The sequence below is a fragment of the Meles meles genome, chromosome 2 (assembly GCF_922984935.1).
Source record: "Meles meles chromosome 2, mMelMel3.1 paternal haplotype, whole genome shotgun sequence".
Taxonomy (NCBI): domain Eukaryota; kingdom Metazoa; phylum Chordata; class Mammalia; order Carnivora; family Mustelidae; genus Meles; species Meles meles.
Genome location: NC_060067.1, coordinates 107,211,969 through 107,231,067, shown reverse-complemented (window position 1 = coordinate 107,231,067; position 19,099 = coordinate 107,211,969). Strand labels below are relative to the sequence as shown.

General features: G+C 38.6%; 1 protein-coding gene across 2 annotated transcripts in view; it reads right to left on the bottom strand.

The window, feature by feature from the left end:
* The window catches only part of MANBA (mannosidase beta), a 122,272-nt gene that overhangs the window by 77,602 nt on the left and 25,571 nt on the right, over positions 1–19,099 (bottom strand). For both annotated transcript variants that reach the window (XM_045998531.1, XM_045998532.1), the window contains exons 6-7: positions 4,322–4,497; positions 3,095–3,205 (exon numbers count right to left, since the gene is read on the bottom strand). In XM_045998531.1, the coding sequence (XP_045854487.1) occupies positions 3,095–3,205; positions 4,322–4,497 (287 nt within the window). The remainder of the gene's footprint in view (positions 1–3,094; positions 3,206–4,321; positions 4,498–19,099) is intronic.

Below are 19,099 nucleotides of genomic sequence, written 5' to 3'. Positions count from 1 at the left end.
ATCTTGGGGTTGTGAGTGTGAGCCCCACACTGCATGTGGAGATTACTTAAAAAAAAAAAAGGGGGGTGCCTGGGTGGCTCAGTTGGTTAAGCATCTGCATTCAGCCCAGGTCATGATCTCAGGGTCCTGGGACTGAGCCCCCCATCAGGCTCCCTGCTCAGCAGGGAGTTTGCTTCTGCCTCTCCTGCCCACCCCTAACTGTACTCTCCTGCAAATAAATAAAATCTCTCTCTCTCTCAAATAAATAAAATCTTTAAAAAAAATTTTTTTAATTGGACCTTTAAAAGCTTAATAAAATAATAAAAATAAAAATTTTTTTAGAAATTTGTTAATGGGACAACAAAAATAAAATATCTAATTTTAAAAACTGAAGATAAGGGGCGCCTGGGTGGCTCAGTGGGTTAAGCCTCTGCCTTTGGCTCAGGTCATGATCTTAGGGTCTTGAGATGAGCCCTGCACAGCAGGGAGCCTGCTTCCTCCTCTCTCTCTCTCTCTCTGCCTGCCTCTCTGCCTACTTGTGATCTCTGTCAAATAAATAAATAAAATCTTTTAAAAAGTCTTTAAAAAAATTAATAAATAAATAAAAACTGAAGATAAGGGGCACCTGGGTGGCTCAGTTGATTAAGCAACTACCTTCAGCTCAGGTTATGATCCTGGGGTCCTGGGACTGAGTCCCACACCGGGCTCCCAGTGCTTTTCTCTCTTCAATTCTCCCTGCTTGTGTTCTCTGTCAAAAACATAACTAAAATCTTTAAAAAATAAAAATAAAAACTGAAGATAAAATATTTAAAAAATAAAAATAAAAACTGAAGATAAACTCAAGTAAATCTACCAGAAGACAAAATAAAAAGATAAGACAGAATACAGAATAGAAAATCTAGGAATATTGCTCAGTTCAGGAGGTCCAATATCTGATTAACAGTTATACCAAAAAAAACAAAAAACAAAAAACAAAGATAATGAATGAAAAATTATAAAAAATAAAATACAAGAAAATTTCCAGATTGATTTCTAGATTCAAAGAGCCCACGAGGATAACTAGCACAAGAACAATAACAAAAATCCACTCATTTTCAAATTTTTAAATTTAGATTATCAGAGATAAAGAAATCCTAAAAGCTTCCAGAAGCCAACAAAAATAGTCCTATATAAGAAAACAAAAATTAGGGCACCTGGGTGGCTCAACTGGTTGGGCAACTGCCTTTGGCTCAGGTCATGATCCCGGAATCCCGGGATCGAGTCCCACATGTGGCTCCCAGCTCCACAGGGAGTTGGCTTCTCCCTCTGACCTTCTCTCCTCTCATGCTCTCTCTCACTGTCTCTCTCTCAAATAAATAAATAACTTCTTTAAAAAATAAAAAAAGAAAACAAAAATTAGAATGTAATTATATTTCAAAACAAATATAGTAAAAGCTGGGGCACCTGGGTGGCTCAGTGGGTTAAAGCCTCTGCCTTCAGCTCAGGTCATGATCCCAGGGTCCTGGGATCGAGCCCCACATCGGGCTCTCTGCTCCACGGGGAGCCTGCTTCCTCCTCTCTCTCTGCCTGCCTCTCTGCCTAGTTGTGATTTCTCTCTGTCAAATAAATAAAATATTAAAAAAAAAATAGTAAAACCTGAAAGGTAATGAAGCAATGTCTCAACATTCTGAAGGAAAGTTATTTCCAACCTAGACTTCCATACCTAGCCAAACTAACAAATAACTGTGAAGACAGACTTTATGTATTTGCATGTTCAAAAAGTTCTCAAAAATGGGGGCACCTGGGTAGCTCAGTGGGTTAAGCCTCTGCCTTTGGCTCAGGTCATGATTCCAGGGTCCTGGAATCGAGCCCCACATCGGGCTCTCTGCTCAGCGAGGAGCCTGCTTCCCCCCTCCCCCCCGCCTGCCTCTCTGCCTGCTTGTGATCTGTCTGTCAAATAAATAAATAAAATCTTGAGAAAAAAAAGTTGTCAAAAATGTTATCTCCTACACAGCCTTTCTCAGGAATCTATAGTGTATCAGTAACTATGGAAAGTCAAATAAAAAAAAAGAGAGAAACATGGCTCCAAAGAAACAGGGTTCCATGTTTAATCCAGAAGAAAGATGAAGAAAATACCTAGAATTCCTAGAAGACAAATAAGTAAAATTCCAAGAATAATAAAAAGAAGAAGTTCTAGGACAACAGTTAAGTAGAAGGTCTAGAGAGTAACCAAGCAAGATCAGGGAGATGAAGAAATGAGTCTAGAAGAAAGAGTTTTTAGAGAGAACAAAAATAAAAATAACAATAAACAATGGATAGAGCACCTAGTGAGCTGGCTAAATTTAAAAGTTATTTCAAGTATGCCAGAGAGTTTGTATATGGTTTAGAGGGAGATAAAAGATTTTTTAAAAAGCAACTGGTAACATGAGGCAATTATTAAGTCTAAGGAAAAGAGAAAGTTGCAAAGGAAAGGAAGTATGATTTTAGTATACCATGCAATTCAGCTTTGAACAGTATATTCATAATATAATAATGTAAACACTGAATACTAAGTTAACAAAAACAGCCATCTGACCACACTGGAAGGGCAGAGGGAGGCAAAATGTGTACACTGGGGACCAAACAGGTCAACAGAGAGAATCATGTAAGAGAGCTATATCCTTATCTTCTAGGTTTTAAGTCAATAGGTAATACATCAAATTGAAAAAGTAGAAAACATAAATAGAAGCAGGTTATTTAGGAAAATGAAGAAGTAAAGTTAAAAATGATTGATTCCAAGGGACCAGAATATAGCAACAGGAAGCATTGGTCAAGGTACCCTATTACCTTCTGGTAGTATCTGAGCTTTAAAATTATACGTATTTTACTAATTTGATAGAACATATCATTTAAAAACACAGTAAGAGAATATTTATATATAAAATAATATGTAAAGTCTGATCTATTTACAAATATAAATACACACACATATGCACACTGAACAGCTTTGGAATGCATGTAACTGTTACTAGGGACTGTCTCTGTGTGATGAGCTTACAGGAGTTTTGCTGGTTTCTTCTTTTCCTACAAAGATGTTTTGCTATTTTAACAAGAAATGTATTTTTTCTTCACAAAGTATTTTAAAGTATTTGCTTACCTTAGCTGATTTTTTAATATTTAAGCCTCCATCCAGTTTAAAAAGAATTGTCATGTTGTATCCAGTCTGGTTTCCATGTCCATGAGGCCACCAAGTTTCTATGGTAACATTCTTTGAAAAAACAATGTAAGTCATTCTAAGTAATCTATGACATATTTTTGACAAAATAAATCGTGATTAAGAGCATGATATCAATGTCTCATAGAGTCAATCACAGAAATTCCAGGTTCTATATTATGCCAAATTACACCAATCCATAGGTAATATTTAAAAATCAACATGCTAGGTGTTTTGTCATGGATTAATATACCAAAAGGGAAAGGAAAGAACAGAATAACATGGGTTTTTGAAAAACAATTATTTCCATTTCTAACACTGAAGCTTACATTTTTCTGTATTCTTTTTTTTTTTTTTTAAGATTTTATTTATTTGACAGAGATCACAAGTAGGCAGAGAGGCAGGCAGAGAGAGAGGGAAGCAGGCTCCCTGCTGAGCAGAGAGCCCATGTGGGGCTCGATCCCAGGACCCTGGGATCATAACCTGAGCCGAAGGCAGAGGCTTAACCCACTGAGCCACCCAGGTGCCCCACATTTTTCTGTATTCTTAACAGAATAGGACGTTGAGGCTGACTCTTCTTCCAAGCCCAGAACTAGAAACTGTTTGGGGTTCTCACTTTATCCGAATAGTCACAATGTTGCTTTACACCATCCTGTTCAGTTCACAATGATCAATAAGAGGAATAAAAAAAAGAAACAGACAAGGGAAAATCCAGCCAACTTATACCCATGAAAGGTCATGAGTTTAGGATTAGAATTCTGCATGTAAAATAAGCATCAATATTCAAAATAATTTACTGTATTTAATAATCATTAAAATCAGAAACCAGAAATTATACAGAATTATACAAAAATAATCACTGCATTTAAATGTAATGCTTAGAATGTATTTTGGATTTAGGATACTGCGAACAGTGCAGAAAAATTAAGATACAATAGCCCTGACTTCTTGAGAGAAAAGGATGCCAAATGACATATTCTCCATTTTCTTAATCTTAAAATTTGGAAATATCACTCCTTAGGTCATAACACACACAAAATATATGAGAGGTTAAAAATGAAGAAAGTGGAAAAGTACATTTTTCTTTCATTCTCAGTCCCTTTTTCTAGCCATTTCTTTTGAATAGTATTACTTTTCACCTAGGGGTTCTGAGGAAGTACCATCATTCACCTTATTAATTTTCACAAACAGCTCAACAATCCTTTCCCCAGGTTGAAGTTCAATGCTGTATGTCTGCTGTGTTTGCAGTGCAGGGATGGCTACCATCACTTGACCAGAAATTGGCTTTGAGCTGACAACATCCAAAGAAGACTCTATTTCAAGATTCCACCCCTGGGTATGGTTATCTAAGGCACAGAGGGGAAAAAAAATTATATATAATATATATATAATAATATAAATATATATATATGAAATATGCTAAGCATTATTGCTGCACTCCTTAGGATGCATTGAAGAAAAAACTAAAGCAGCTTCTAAACTAATAAGCACTCCACAGATCCTGTCATGACAAAAAGTCCAGTGGAAATTCTCATTTAATTTTTAGATTTTAATCATTCATTTTGGGTTTTTTGTGTCTTTTTAAATCATTCATTCTGAGGAAGAATAACCAAAAGTATATATTTTATATATACTTCTACCCTAAAAAGGTTACAATCATAAGTCATAAAATCTTTATTAAATAGGGCACAAATAGAATATCACAAATGAAAATATACCATAAATTTTCTAAGATTGATATATGTTCAATTCCTTTTTATAAAGCAAAGTAAAAATATAGAGTTTTTAGGCCATATAACAGGGTATAAACTTAGATGTAGTAGATTTAATCAAATGTGAATAAACAGATATACAGTTGACTCTTGAACAACATGGATTTGAACTGCATGGATTCACATATATGATTTTTTTCAAAAAATATATTGGAAGATTTTTTGGAGATTTGTGACAATTTGAAAAAAAACTCATTATTGAACTACATAGCTTCGAAATACCAAAAGAAATATATAAGAAAAAGTTAAGTATTTTTGTAAGAGTACAATATAATACATATACAAAATATGTGTTAGTCAACTCTGTATGTTATTTGTAAGGCTTCTGGTCAACAGAGGTTATTAGTAGTGAAGTTTTGGGGGAGCCAATGGGGCTCCTGGCTGGGTCAGTTGGTAGAGCTTGCATATAGGTGTAGAGATAACTTAACAACAACAAAAAAGTATATGTGAATTTTCAACTGCACAGGAAGTTAGTGCCCTTAATTCCCATGTTGTTCAATGGTCAACTGTTATTTTAAACGTAGATTATTCAACCAATAAATATTTACTGAGATCATTCTATGTGCCATGTACTTTGCTAAGTGATAGGAACTACATGATGACCAGGATAAACATGGCCCCTGACCATGTGAGTTTAGAGTATAACAGGATATATAGCCAAGTACAAAAGTGAAATAATACCAGGATGGGAGAAATATCAAGTTGTTCTGAAAAAACACTCACAGGAAGGGAGGTCACTTAACTTACAGAGGGTGAGGGAAGGCCTTTATGAAAAAGCAGTAGCTAGTTGAGCCCAAAAGGATGCTTTAGCTAAGTTCAGAGGCAGATGAGAAGTATTCTAGGCACGATGAAAACCACGGGTAAAGAGCCGTAAGTGAGGAAAGCAATGCTTTTAACAAAAACTTGAGCGATAATCAAACTGGTAAGGAAGATCCTTACAGAGGACGTAAGCACAGTCCAGCTCATCCTGGCTCATGTGAGGAGTCCAGAGACTTTACCCTAGATCAATGAGGAGCACTGGAGATTTTTCAGCAAAAAGGAAAACACCAGGTGCCTAGGTGGCTCAGTCAGTTAAGCCTCTGCCTTCGGCTCAGGTCATGATCCCGGAGTCCCAGGATCCAGTTCCATGTAGGGCTCCCCACTTAGCAGGGAGTCTGTTTCTCCCTCTGACCCTCCCCCTTCTCCTGCTCTCTCTCTCTTTCTAATAAACAAATCTTAAAAAAAAAAAAAAAAGGAAAACACAATCAGATCTGCATTGTAAAAAATTACAAAGGGCCCCATCACAATGACATAGCAGGATAAAAACAGAAAAAGCAGAGAGACATGAAATTTCTATGTAAAAGGAATAGAAGGTGCCATGTGGAAAATCTTGGAATGGAGAGGAAGAAAAGGAAAAGAAAAGGGAGCAAGCCTGAAGAGGAAGGTCCCCGGGAGAAAAGAAAGATGAGACAGCTGCCTAAGGAACAACACTTTGGGAGTGGAGTCTGCAAATAGGGTAGAATGTTTCATGAGGATTCTGAAGTAGTGTTTTATATTATATGCGACATAACCCATTCCTCCATCACCCATTCAATTTACATCGCTTCGTCTCCAGAATAGAATCTGGGTTTGGTTTTGGTTTTAAAATAAGACGGCACGCCAAAGGAGGCTTTGGGCAAGAGCAGAGCGGACTGGAAAAGCTGACTCATATTTTTTAAGTTACACAGGAGAAACCAGGGTCGGAGTACACAAAAGGCTGCATAGGCAGAATGTGAGAGCCACCAGTGAAAGTTCTCATCCCTTACTGCCACAGAAAGGACAGTGCCTGGTGCAGATGCACTTAGCTTTGTATGATCTATGGCTAGAAACTGCAGAATTTCCTGCAGAGTGGCTTCTATTTTCCTCCGTGAAAAAGAGATGGGAGAAGGTTATCAGCTGAGAAATATCTTAAAGACCCTTCTCCTACACATAAGGAGGGGACTGATAATCACTGTTTTGCTGCAAATGAAGGAAAAGTATATATGCTGATCAATGAGCCAAGAGTTTGTAACTTACAGATGCAGAGCCACAACCAGGCCTACTGTAAAGATGATCATAGCACGTCTCATCATCTGTATCCCACACCAAGCAAAAGTAGAGATGGACTGGATGCACTTGGAAGTAAAACTAATCCTGGACTTAAGAACTATGTTATTTCTTAAATGATCCATTCTTTTTTTTTTTTTAAGATTTTATTTATTTGAGAGAGCGAGCGAACACAAGGGGAGTGGGCAAAGGGAGAAGCACATGTCCTGCTAAGCAGGGAGCTGGACAAGGGGCTTGGTCCCAGGACCCCAAGATCATGACCTGAGCCAAAGGCAGACACTTAACCAACTGAGCCAGCCAGGTGCCCCTTAAATGATCCATTCTTAGGAACACCTGTCAATGAGCTCTGAATTAATTTGTTCTGATCCAGCCAATTCTGGAGTTTACCCACCCATAGCCTGCAAGTTTTTCTGATATAGTAAACTATATCAAGACAACCACACTTGTTTGTTCAAGATACTTCCTTCCTACCAAGTATATACTAAGTCTCTCAATTTCCCTTTCCAGCATTTTTATTGTTTTTAAACAGAAGCACACACTACACTCTGATCCAAAGGTATTTATTTTCAAAACAACCCTAAATCTTTGACAGCTACATGATCTTTAGCTCCCTATCGTATTCCCTCTGGCTTCCTTTACTATCTCTTACTTCAAGAAATAATAATAGATAGTATTTACCAAGAACTTCCTGTGAGCTAGGCACTGCTTTATGCTCTCAACATGTATTAACTTATTTAAGCATTACAACACTTCTATAAGGTAAATTCTATTATCACCATCATTGTCTAGATAAGAAAACTGAAATATGGAGGAGTTAAGTAACTTGTCCAAGGTCACACAGCTAGTAAGCTGCAGAGCTTGGACATGAACCATGACAGTCTGAAGCTAGAGACTGTACACTTAACCTCTAAGTTATGCCAATCGTAACCAAATAATGTCCCCCCCAGTAAAATTACGTCTTACTGGTACTCAGAATTTTTACAGAATTTTACAGTTTAATTATATAGGGGAGCATTTATCTTAATGATATCAAGTGATGATAGACATCAAATAGAGCTTTTGGCTGAGTCTTTAACCACAACAGCACAGAGTCATAAAACTTTTGAACTAGATGTTGACAGATCATCTAGTCTACTTTCTGGTAAGTGTTTATTTCCTTCTAGACCAAAGACTGACAAACAACTGGTCTTTGGGCCAAATCTGACCCATCTCCTTTTATAAATAAAACTTTATTGGAACACAGCTGCTATGAACTGAATTGTGTCCCCCTCTTCCACCTCTCCAAAATGCACCGCTGGCAGCCCTAATTCCCCAACTCGATTTTATCTGGAGATAAGGTCTTCGGGAGATAATTAAGTTAAGTGAGGTCAAAGGGTGAGACCCAATCTGATAGGTCTGTGGTCTTATCAGAGAAAGATAAGACCCCTCCCTCCCTTCATCGCTTTCTATTTCCATCTGCCTATCTGTCTGTTTCTCCATCTTTCTCTCCACCACTACCACCAGATCCTGTAAGGACAGAGCAAGAAACGTAGCTATCTGCAAACCAGGAAGAAAGCCGTCGGTACAAACCCATCAGCCAGCACCTTGATCTGAGCCCTCCCAGCTTCCAGAACTGTAAGAAATCAATGCCTGTTGTTGAAGCCACCCAGCCTGTGGCATTTTGTTATCGCAGGTCAAGCACGCTACACTAACCATGCTCATTTTTGTCCGCGTTGTCTTTGATTGCCTTTGCACAACAATGGCTAAGTTTGAACAGCTGCAACAGAGGCCAAATGGCCCAAAAAACCTAAAATGTTTACTATTTGACCCTTTACAGAAAATGTTTACTGATCTCCATCCTTAAAATATTTCCCTAAAAAGGCTATTCTAATCTCTCTAATATCTGTAATGAAAAAACCCTCTGCCTCACAAAATAGGCTTCCGTTTTTGCTAGCCTTGGCTATTGTAAAGTCTTCACATTGAACTGAAATCCCCTTTTCTTTAATTTCTACATAAAGATTTTAGTTCTACCCTACTAATAACCACCCAAGTTCAAGCTGACCCCTTGGATGTTTCCTATCACTTCCTCTTTGGTGAAAAATAGGAAGGCTCTGCTTGCAAGAGCCTCTGCCAGGAAGACAAATAATGCAGTTCCCGAAGGCTACTGGAAGTTTCTATTGCTTCTAACAGGGAAAGTGCTAAAGTAAATCAGCAGTCCTCTGGGACTCACCCAGTTAACTTCCTTAGGAGCTGATAACTGAAAAAATTAAGGCTGCGGAATTCAAAAACCCAATAGAACACCTACAAGTCCATCGTGTCATCAGCAGAGACACTATACCAATCTATTTTTGTCCCCTCCTCTTCTTCCAAATGGAATACAACACTTCCTTTGAGAAGTCATGGAGAATTTAAGTAATTTAGTTTCCAAAAGCACATACAGAGTCTTAAATCATCAATAATTTTCTGGGTATTAAGTGGTCAATTCTTTTTATTTGTTACTTTTTAAACATATAATCCTATATCTAGGTAAGGAGAGCTCCCTTTTATAAATTACGACCCATTTCTAGAAGACAGCTTCCTGTCATACCTCTCCTAGCACTGACAAAATTACCCTTTCCTAAAGAATACCCATCATTCCAGGGGCACCTGGGTGGCTCAGTGGGTTAAGCCTCTGCTTTCGGCTCAGGTCATGATCTCAGGGTCCTGGGATCGAGCCCCGCATCGGGCTCTCTGCTCAGCGGGGAGCCTGCTTCCTCCTTTCTCTCTGCCTGCCTCTCTGCCTGCTTATGATCTCTCTGTCAAATAAATAAATTAAAAAAAAAAAAAAAGAATACCCATCATTCCTATCATGAACAGCCAAAGCAATCTTGAGAAAGAACAAAGCTGGAAGTATCACAATTCCAGATTTCAAGATATACTACAAAACAATATGACCCTGGCACAAAAATGCACACACAGACCAAGGGAACAGAACAGATTCCAGAAATAAACCCATGATTATACGGTCAATTAACTTATGACAAAAGAGGCAAGAATATGCAATGGGGAAAAGACAGTCTTTTCAATAAATGGTGCTAGGAAAACTGAACGGCTACATCCAAAAGAATGAAACTGGTCTGCTTTCTTACACTATACTCAAAAATGAACTCAAAATGGACTAAAGAACTAAATGTGACATGAAACTATAAAATTCCTCGAAGAAAACATAGGGAGTAATTTCTCTGACACCAGCCTAAGCATTTTTCTAGATACGTCTCCCAAGGCAAGGGAAACAAAAACAAAAATAAACAAGCAGGACTATATCAAACTAAAAAGCTTTTGCGCAACAAAGAAAACCATCAACAAAATAAAAAGGTAAGCTACTAAATTCGGGAAGATACTCACAAATGATATACCCTATAAGGGGTTAAGATCCAAAATACATAAAGAAGATATACAACCGAACACCAAAAAACCAAATAATCCAATTTAAAAACAGGCAGAGGACCTGAACAGACATTTTTCTAAAAAAGACATATAGTTGGTCGACAGACACATGAAAAGATGCTCAACATCACTAATATCAGCAAAATGCAAACCAAAACCACAATGAGATACTACCTCACATCAGTTCGAATAGCTAGAATCCAAAAGACAAGAAATAAAAAGTGTTGGCGAGGTTGTGCACATTAATGGAATGTAAATTGGTGAAGTCACTGTGGAAAACCATATAGAAGTTCCTCAAATAGTCAAAAACAGTAATACCAGGGCGCCTGGGTGGCTCAGTGGGTTAAGCCTCTGCCTTCGGCTCAGGTTGTGATCTCAGGGTCCTGGGATCGAGCCCTACATCAGGTTCTCTGCTCAGTGGGGAGCCTGCTTCCCCCCCACCCACCCGGCCTGCCTCTCTGTCTACTTGTGCTGTTAAATAAATTAAAAAAAAAAAAAAAAAAATTAAAAAGTTAAAAAAAAAACCAAACACAGTAATACCATATGCTCCAGTAATCCCACTACTGGTATCTACCTGAAGAAAACAAAAACACTAATTTGAAAAGATCTATGCATCCCTATGTTTACTGCAGCATTATCTACAACAGCCAAGATATGGAAGTAACCTAAGTGCATACCAACGGCTAAATGGATAAAGAGGACATGGTGTGTATGTGTGTATAGTGGAATTTTTCTCAGTCACAAAAAAGAATGGACCTAGAGGTTTGTTTTCTGTTTTTTTAAAGATTTATTTATTTATTTTTTAGAGAGAGAAAGAGAGAGTGCACAACCTTGGGAAGGGCTAGAGGGAGAAGCAGACTCCCTGCTGAAGGGAGAGCCACCTGCTGTGGTGGGGTTCAGCCACAAGATCATGACCTGAGCCAAAACCAAAAGTCAGAAGTTTGACTGACTGAGCCACCCAGATGCCCTTGGATCTAGAGGTCTTTATGCTAAGTGAAGTAAGTCAGAGAAAAACGAATACTGTATGACTTTATTTACATGTGGAATCTGAAAAATACAACAAACAAAAGACAAAAACAGCTACATAAATACAGAGAACTGATGGTAGCCAGAAGGCAGAAGATTGGGGGGGAATGGGGTGGGCAAAATAGCTAATGGGCAGCGGGAGATACAGGCTTCCTATTATAAAATGAGTAAGTCACAGGACAAAAGGTACAGCATAAGAAATATAGTCAATGGTGTTGTAATAGTATGGTATAGTGACCGATGGTAGCTCCACTTGTGGTGACCACAGCATAACATATAGACTCACTGAATCACCTGAAACTAATGCGACACTATGTTCAACTACACTCCAATAAAAAAATAAAACAAAAATAAAGAAAAGACGGAGATTTGGGGCACCTGGGTGGCTCAGTGGATTAAGCCGCTGCCTTCGGCTCAGGTCATGATCTCAGGGTCCTGGGATGGAGCCCCGCATCGGGCTCTCTGCTCAGCGGGGAGCCTGCTTCCCCCTCCCTCTCTGCCTACTTGTAATCTCTCTCTCTCTGTCAAATAAATAAATAAAATCTTAAAAAAAAAAAAAAGAAAAGAAAAGACGGAGATTAAAAAAAATAAAATAACAAATACCGATCACTCCCACCTCTACAGCAGTGGAATGCAAATAATTCCAAAATATGGATAAAGCACTGGGGATGGGGATAGCTAAGAAGAAAAATTATTAAATGAGTCAAAATCTCCTCCCAGGTCTCCTTCCCAATTACACCAGATTTTACATCCTCTCCTCACTCTGAGCCCAAACAAACAGGAATGCTGCCAAAACAGGGCAAACAGGCAAGGCTGACCTGCTCTCTCTAGAACTTGAGGCCTTTCCAGAGACTCAGGGATACCCCAGTTGATGTCTCGCTCCCTGCAGAAGAAACCATGGTCTATAGTTTGTTCCATATAAAATCAATCAGGCAGGCTATCCAGAGAAGGTCAGAGAATGTGGTTCTGGCCACTGACTCACTTTCAAGTTTTTCCAAAACTGATTCAGGGAGGACTCTTTAAATACCAACCAACCAACCAACCAACCACTAAGGATCTGACTTGGATGGAAATTTGTATAAAGAGTAGGCAGCTACATAACCAGAATAAGTGTGCTGCCACTTCATCCAAACAACCTTCAAGACAGTTCCAGTTTGTGTAGATGTGGGCAACACATTAACCTTTAAAAAACCTCTAAAATATACCAGTTTGCTCCTCTTATATTCCCGTAAAGTCTACTTCTTTGTCGAGATGTGGTCAGAAAAGAAAACAGCTTGGGGCGCCTGGCTGGCTCAGTTGGTAGAGCATGTGACTCTTGATCTTGGAGTTGTGAGTTCAAGCCCCATGCTGTATATAGAGATTATTTAAAAATAAAGTCTTTTAAAAAAACAAAAAAGCTTTATTCAGTTGTTTAAGAGAAAAAGAAAAGTGTAAAAAGACACAGAAGTAGAAAAATAAGACATGACTGAGTTACTTGAATTCAAATGTGTCCATAACTACCAGAAAGACTCTCACACCATATCCTAACCCATGCCTTAACTGATTATAATTAAGCCCCAAGTATCAATGTCTTTATTAATCATGTGTCCAGCTTCAAGAAGAACTGAATTCTTCAACAGGTAGAATTTTTTCTACTTGGCAATTTCCACATCACTTTATAGACAAGGTTCCTGAGGCCCCAACTACAGAACCTAACTCAAAAGCTCCTGAGCCAAAGGACAAGTCAAGGGCCCAGGTTTCCTGACTCTAGGGCTCTCCACTTTGCATGCATTTCTCACAGAAGCACCTCTCAAAGAGAAAGACACTAGCAGGCACACAATGAAATTTGTGTATAAACACTGAGGAAAACCAAAAGCAAAGATACTTGGAGGATCCAGGAATCACACTACTGGGTATTTAGCCAGAAAATACAAAAACACAAATTCAAAGGGATACATGCATCATGATGTTTATAGCAGCATTACTGACAACAGACAAACTATGGAAGCAGCCCAAGTGTCCATCAACAGATGAATGAATAAAGAAGAGGTGGTGTATATATATACAATGGAATATTACTCAGCCATAAAAAGAATGAAATCTTGCCATTTGCAACAATGTGGATGGAGATAGAGAGGCTAAGGGAAATAAGTCAGTCAGAAATAGACAAATACCATATGATGTCACTCATATGTAGAATTTAAGAAACAAAACAAATGAGCAAAGGAAAAAAAAAGAGATAAATCAAGAAAAAGACCCTTAACTATAGAGAACAAACTGATGGCTACCAGAGGGGGGGTAGATGGGGGATAGAGGAAATAAGTGATGGGGATTAAAAAGTATGCTTATTGGGTGCCTGGGTGGCTCAGTGGGTTAAGCCTCTGCCTTCAGCTTAGGTCATGATCCCAGGGTCCTGGGATCGAGCCCTGCATAGGGCTCTCTGCTCAGCAGGGAGCCTGCTTCCTCCTCTCTCTGTGCCTGACTCTGACTACTTGTGATCTCTGTCTGTCAAATAAATAAGTAAAATCTTTAAAAAAAAAAAAAAAGTATGCTTATCATAATGGAAAAAAAATAAAATAAAATGATAAAAGGAAAGGTACTTTTTGCCTTTCAGAATCCTAAGTCCAAATATCAGATACATTCAATGTGAAACAAAGCATGGGGGGGGGTGGGCAGAATATAACAATAAAATATTAGCCTCTTAATAAAAGGGTCTGTGAAAAAGAATGCTGAAATCTACAAACATAAAGAGTGTGTCTGACCCTCCACTAAATGTATAATTATATGCTGCCACAGTTCCTTCATTTGTCAAAATACCATCCTTGTAACCTAAACTATCTCATAAGGGCATGACAACGGTTATGGGAGCATCAAAGAATACAAATATATTTCTTGAATCATTACTGTCTGTAAACCTATACAGGTACTATAAATTACATCCCAACCCAAAGAAGCAAGAGGTTGAATGTACATAGAGAAATATACCCAAAGGTCATAGTTAAGAATACAGGACAGTATCTGGGGGTTAAGAATGAACACGGAGATGGAAGAACATTCGGGTCAGCATGGGAAGGATCTGCAAAGGAAGGGAGGTTGCATATGTAAGATGAAAACCAATGCTTCATCTGGGGGGCAGGGGGAGCTATTCAAAGATAGCTGCCTTGATTAGCTTCACCCCGCTGAGCATCTAACAGCTCCTCCTCTCGCCTGCTTGCTTCTTGCATCTTTAATAAGTGATGAAAAGCTGCAGTGTTGAGGTCCTCCTGTGCATGTGAAGAAACAGCAGTGACAACAAGCTGAAATGATCAAGCCACAGAAGGTTTCAATTCAAACACAGGATATTTTCCTGTGCTCCTGCTAGAATTAAAGGACAGCCTTCAGCAGCTGCTTTTCAAAGAGCTAACAGCTTGCATGAGCCAGAAAGGCAGGCTCACAGTTTGTTACAACAGCTATTTTCCCCTTCTTTACCAAGCAGCAAGACCTCCTCGCTTACTCAGCAGGACAAAATCCTCGAAGATGAAACTAAGGCAAAACAGACGCAAAGCACAATTTCCCCCAAAGATAAATTGGTAAATTCCAGAGGGAAAAAAAATCTGTTCAGGCAACAAGGCAGCTAATCACAGGAGAGATTAGTCAAGCAACCTACCTACCCATAAAGATATTTTCAAGGGTGAATACTGTTATTTTATGGGTAAAGTAATTCGAAGATGAATGAAAAAGTGATTCAAAACGAATGCATTCCAAAAACTGCATCAAACAAGGCATTGCACAAGACTGACAAACCATCATTACATTGTAGTATTATATTCCCTATATCAAAGGGAAGCAATGACCCCCAAAACAGGCTTCTGTGGCGAAGGCCAGGATCTAGCCAAACTAAGTCGTCCAACCCAAAGGCTAGGTCTTGGAGAATGATAGAGGGGGCACTTTAGGCTGAGGCAGCAAGGAAATGTGGATCCAGTTGGGGGGAAGGCAGCATCTCTGGGATGGTGGAAGTGCACAAGCATAGGTCAAAGACCCACAGCTCACCTCACCTCAAGAGGAGGATTCACAAACCGAAAAACTTCTCTATACTATTTTTTTTTTCCTGGCTGTGGTAACAGAAGATTGTGGTAACAATGCAGCATTTCATCAGAACATACTTATTATAGATTTGGACTTAATGTGTTTATGTAAGCTTATGAAAAGCTCATAAAACTACATGATCAACCTTCCCTAATACATTTTAGGGCATAATGTGAATAATTCACATCAGATTACAAATATGAAAGACCTAGCATGGAAGAAACAATCAATAAATGAATATATGTATGTCTGTCTCTCTGTCTCTCTCTCTCTCTCTCACTCACACATACACACACACACACACACACACACACACACCACCGCCACACAAGGCCTGCAGTTTGGGCCAGATTATTTGCTTATAAATGTCTTAATCTTTGCAATTGGGGCATCCACCCCTACCAGCTATCTTCTCCCCATCTCTCCTCCCCACCTTGAAAACCCAAGTCCAGAGAGACTTCCCCTACTCCCCAAGCAGATGGGGTCATTCTTCTACCCCCTCCCCAAGAAAAAAGAACAGGAGAATCTTCCTGGGTTTCTACATCCAGTAAAAAGCCTCTGGGCTTCCCTTTTCAATACCAGAATCGATCTTTCACTGTTCAACACACTGAAAATGTGGGTGCCCTAGAGCAGCTACTGCTGTTTAAAACCTGATTAGACTATTTCAGGGTTACAAGGGAATTATTCAAATAAACATTTTCTAATAAGGTTTTAAAGAAAGTCATGTCAACAAACTGGTCTCTCTTAATATCTAGATAAATGACAGGAGCCTAAGATATAATGGGAGTAATTCTTGTTTTCCTTTGACCTCAGTACTTTTTTCAAATATAAATTTGTTTTTATTATCTTAAACACTAAGAATGGGTGAAAATCATTGAGGAAGTTGAGGTTAGGGCAAAATCAAACAAATGACCACAGGATACTAAAAAGTGAAAAAGGTTAGAAACCTTCGTTATAATGACTGAGAATACAGAAAAGGATATCTATCTATCTAAATATATGAATTGATATATATATACGTCTGTAAATGTATTACATAGATATATAAAGTAAACTAATTCATAAGAATTTCAAGTTAAATTTTAAAATGTCAAAAAGACTTTTTTCTGTCATACTGCACAGGATTAAATTGGGGAGTTATGGTCAGTTATTATTATTTTTTTTAATTCCTTGACAGACAGAAATCACAAGTAGGCAGAGAGGCAGGCAGAGAGAAGGGAAACAGGCTCCCTGCTGAGCAGAGAGCCAGATGTGGGGCTCGATCCCAGGACCCTGAGATCATGACCTGAACCAAAGGCAGAGGCTTTCACCCACTGAACCACCCAGGTGCCCCTGGTCAGTTATTTCATCTTCAGTGGTAAACCTACTAGTTTTAAATTCAGAAATAAACTGAACATTTGGAAAAACAATAAGGTTACACGTTCTTCTAGCCTCAACAGGGAGAAAGTAGAAAGTGCCACATAGTCAAATCAGTTAAGCCTTTCATCCCGAGTTGGCTGAAATTACTAAATAGATTGTTTTAACGACTTTCTTCTCTTACTACAGAAGGAATATAAGCTCAACATAGAAATCTAGAGAAGACAGTCAAGCAAAAGTATAAAATACAAACTATCTGTATTACTATTCCCCAAGATAGTCCCGACTGCATTAGTTCCAGCCAGTCTCATTTCACACTAAAATTTTCAAAAATAAACAGATGTGATTTTAAAGAAAAGTTACACTTATCTAGTTTTGATTATGAGCTAATCCTCTTAAAAACCTTTTAGTACCTCTCACAGTGCCTGCCTCATACTATATACCAAATAAATGCATAAAATATATTAGCTTATTCTCTTTACTATTTTTCAACTTTTAAATATCTATTGATTTCAATGATGACTGCGGTCTTCCAAAGGAAAACTGGAAAAAGAGCTCTGAAAAAAACTCCTAAATGAAGTTCCTTTCCTCACTTTCACATGCTTATGCTTCAATGTTCTTTTTACATCCAACAACCAAATTGAAACATATATAGAATTAATCATAGTAAGAACTGCTGTTTAATATGCGCAGGGCATATCCTCTGAACAGGAAGCATATTTTTCTCTATATTAAGTACAAAATATATTGCAGTCACAAAATATCAAAAATGTAGTTGAAATGGGGAATTACGCTGAATCTAAATAAATTTTAAACATCACTGAAATTGATTTAATTCCAATAAAATTCACGTAGTCACTAGGGACTAATACTTGAACTCTAATGACTCATATTCAGGAAGAAATTTTAGTTTCATATTCAAAATTTTAAATTAAACCAGAACAGTGTTATTCAAATATTTGCAGGTATCAGGGTGTCTAGAACTCACAGCACTTTTTGCAAACCACCTAAAACATTGATTAAACTTCAAAACGATTTAAATAAATAACTCTTTGCAAAATCAGACTCCTCCTTCCACTAGATTCTATTATACCTGAGAAAAAAATATCGGTGGGAATAGGAAAGAATGAACTGTTCTTTGAATTTAATAGCAAAACTCAGTTCAAGTTACACCTCTGAAGAGTTCAGAAGCATTAGAGAGCTATGAATGGCCACATTTACACATGCAATTTAAATTGCATCTCTTCATGCCCTTTTCCCATTTAAAAATGCCAGCAGCACCTAATAACTTCAATTACCCACTGACTGGCTTTTGTCTTCCCCTTTAGAAAACAGATTTGGGGGGCGCCTGGGTGGCTCAGTGGTTTAGGCCACTGCCTTTGGCTCGGGTCATGGTCTCAGGGTCCTGGGATCGAGTCCCGCATCGGGCTCTCTGCTCGGCGGGGAGCCTGCTTCCCTCTCACTCTCTCTGCTTGCCTCTCTGCCTACTTGTGATCTCTCTCTGTCAAATAAATAAATAAAATCTTTAAAAAAAAAAAAAAGAAAACAGATTTGGCTTTGATAAACTAGCAATCTCGGGTCACCAGGGCCTTTAAGATAACGGAACTCCCGAACTCCCGTACTGACCCATCATGTTCTTGCTGATTCCATCCAGCAGGATTGCCCATAACTGGATCAAGCTTCACGAGGTATTATTCAAGATCCCCCTCACAGGATGTCTGGGTGGCTCAGTCGGTTAAGTGGCTGCCTTCGGCTCAGGTCACAATCCCAGCGTCCTGGGATCAAGTCCCACATTGGGCTCCTTGGTCCACGGGGAGCCTGCTTCTCCCTCTGCCTCTGCCTGCTACTCTGCCTGCCTGTACTCTATCTGTCTGACATATAAATAAATAAAATCTTTGAAAAAAAAAAAAAAAAGAAAGATTCCCCCTTCACTGGTTTCCCTGACTTTACAAACCCTCCCTGATCTTTGGTTTTCCGAACTACAGAGGCTCCCAACCCACAAGCCTATTACAGCCTTGTTTGGTGTGGTAAACTGTTCACATATCCCATCCCCACCCCAACCAATGTGCAGGCAAGAGTATACTCTAGGTCCCTTCAATGCCAAACACACACAGTGCCGGGCAAACAACTCAACAAATATCTGACTGGCTTTTCACTGATTTGTTGATGTCAGTGACATGTCTGAGGTTTTATTCAAAGCTCCTTTCTTGTGAATAGCTTACCTTTCGTAAGGTAAAGAATAGTATTCTTTACCTTACAAAACTTTCTTTATGCCTTGTTT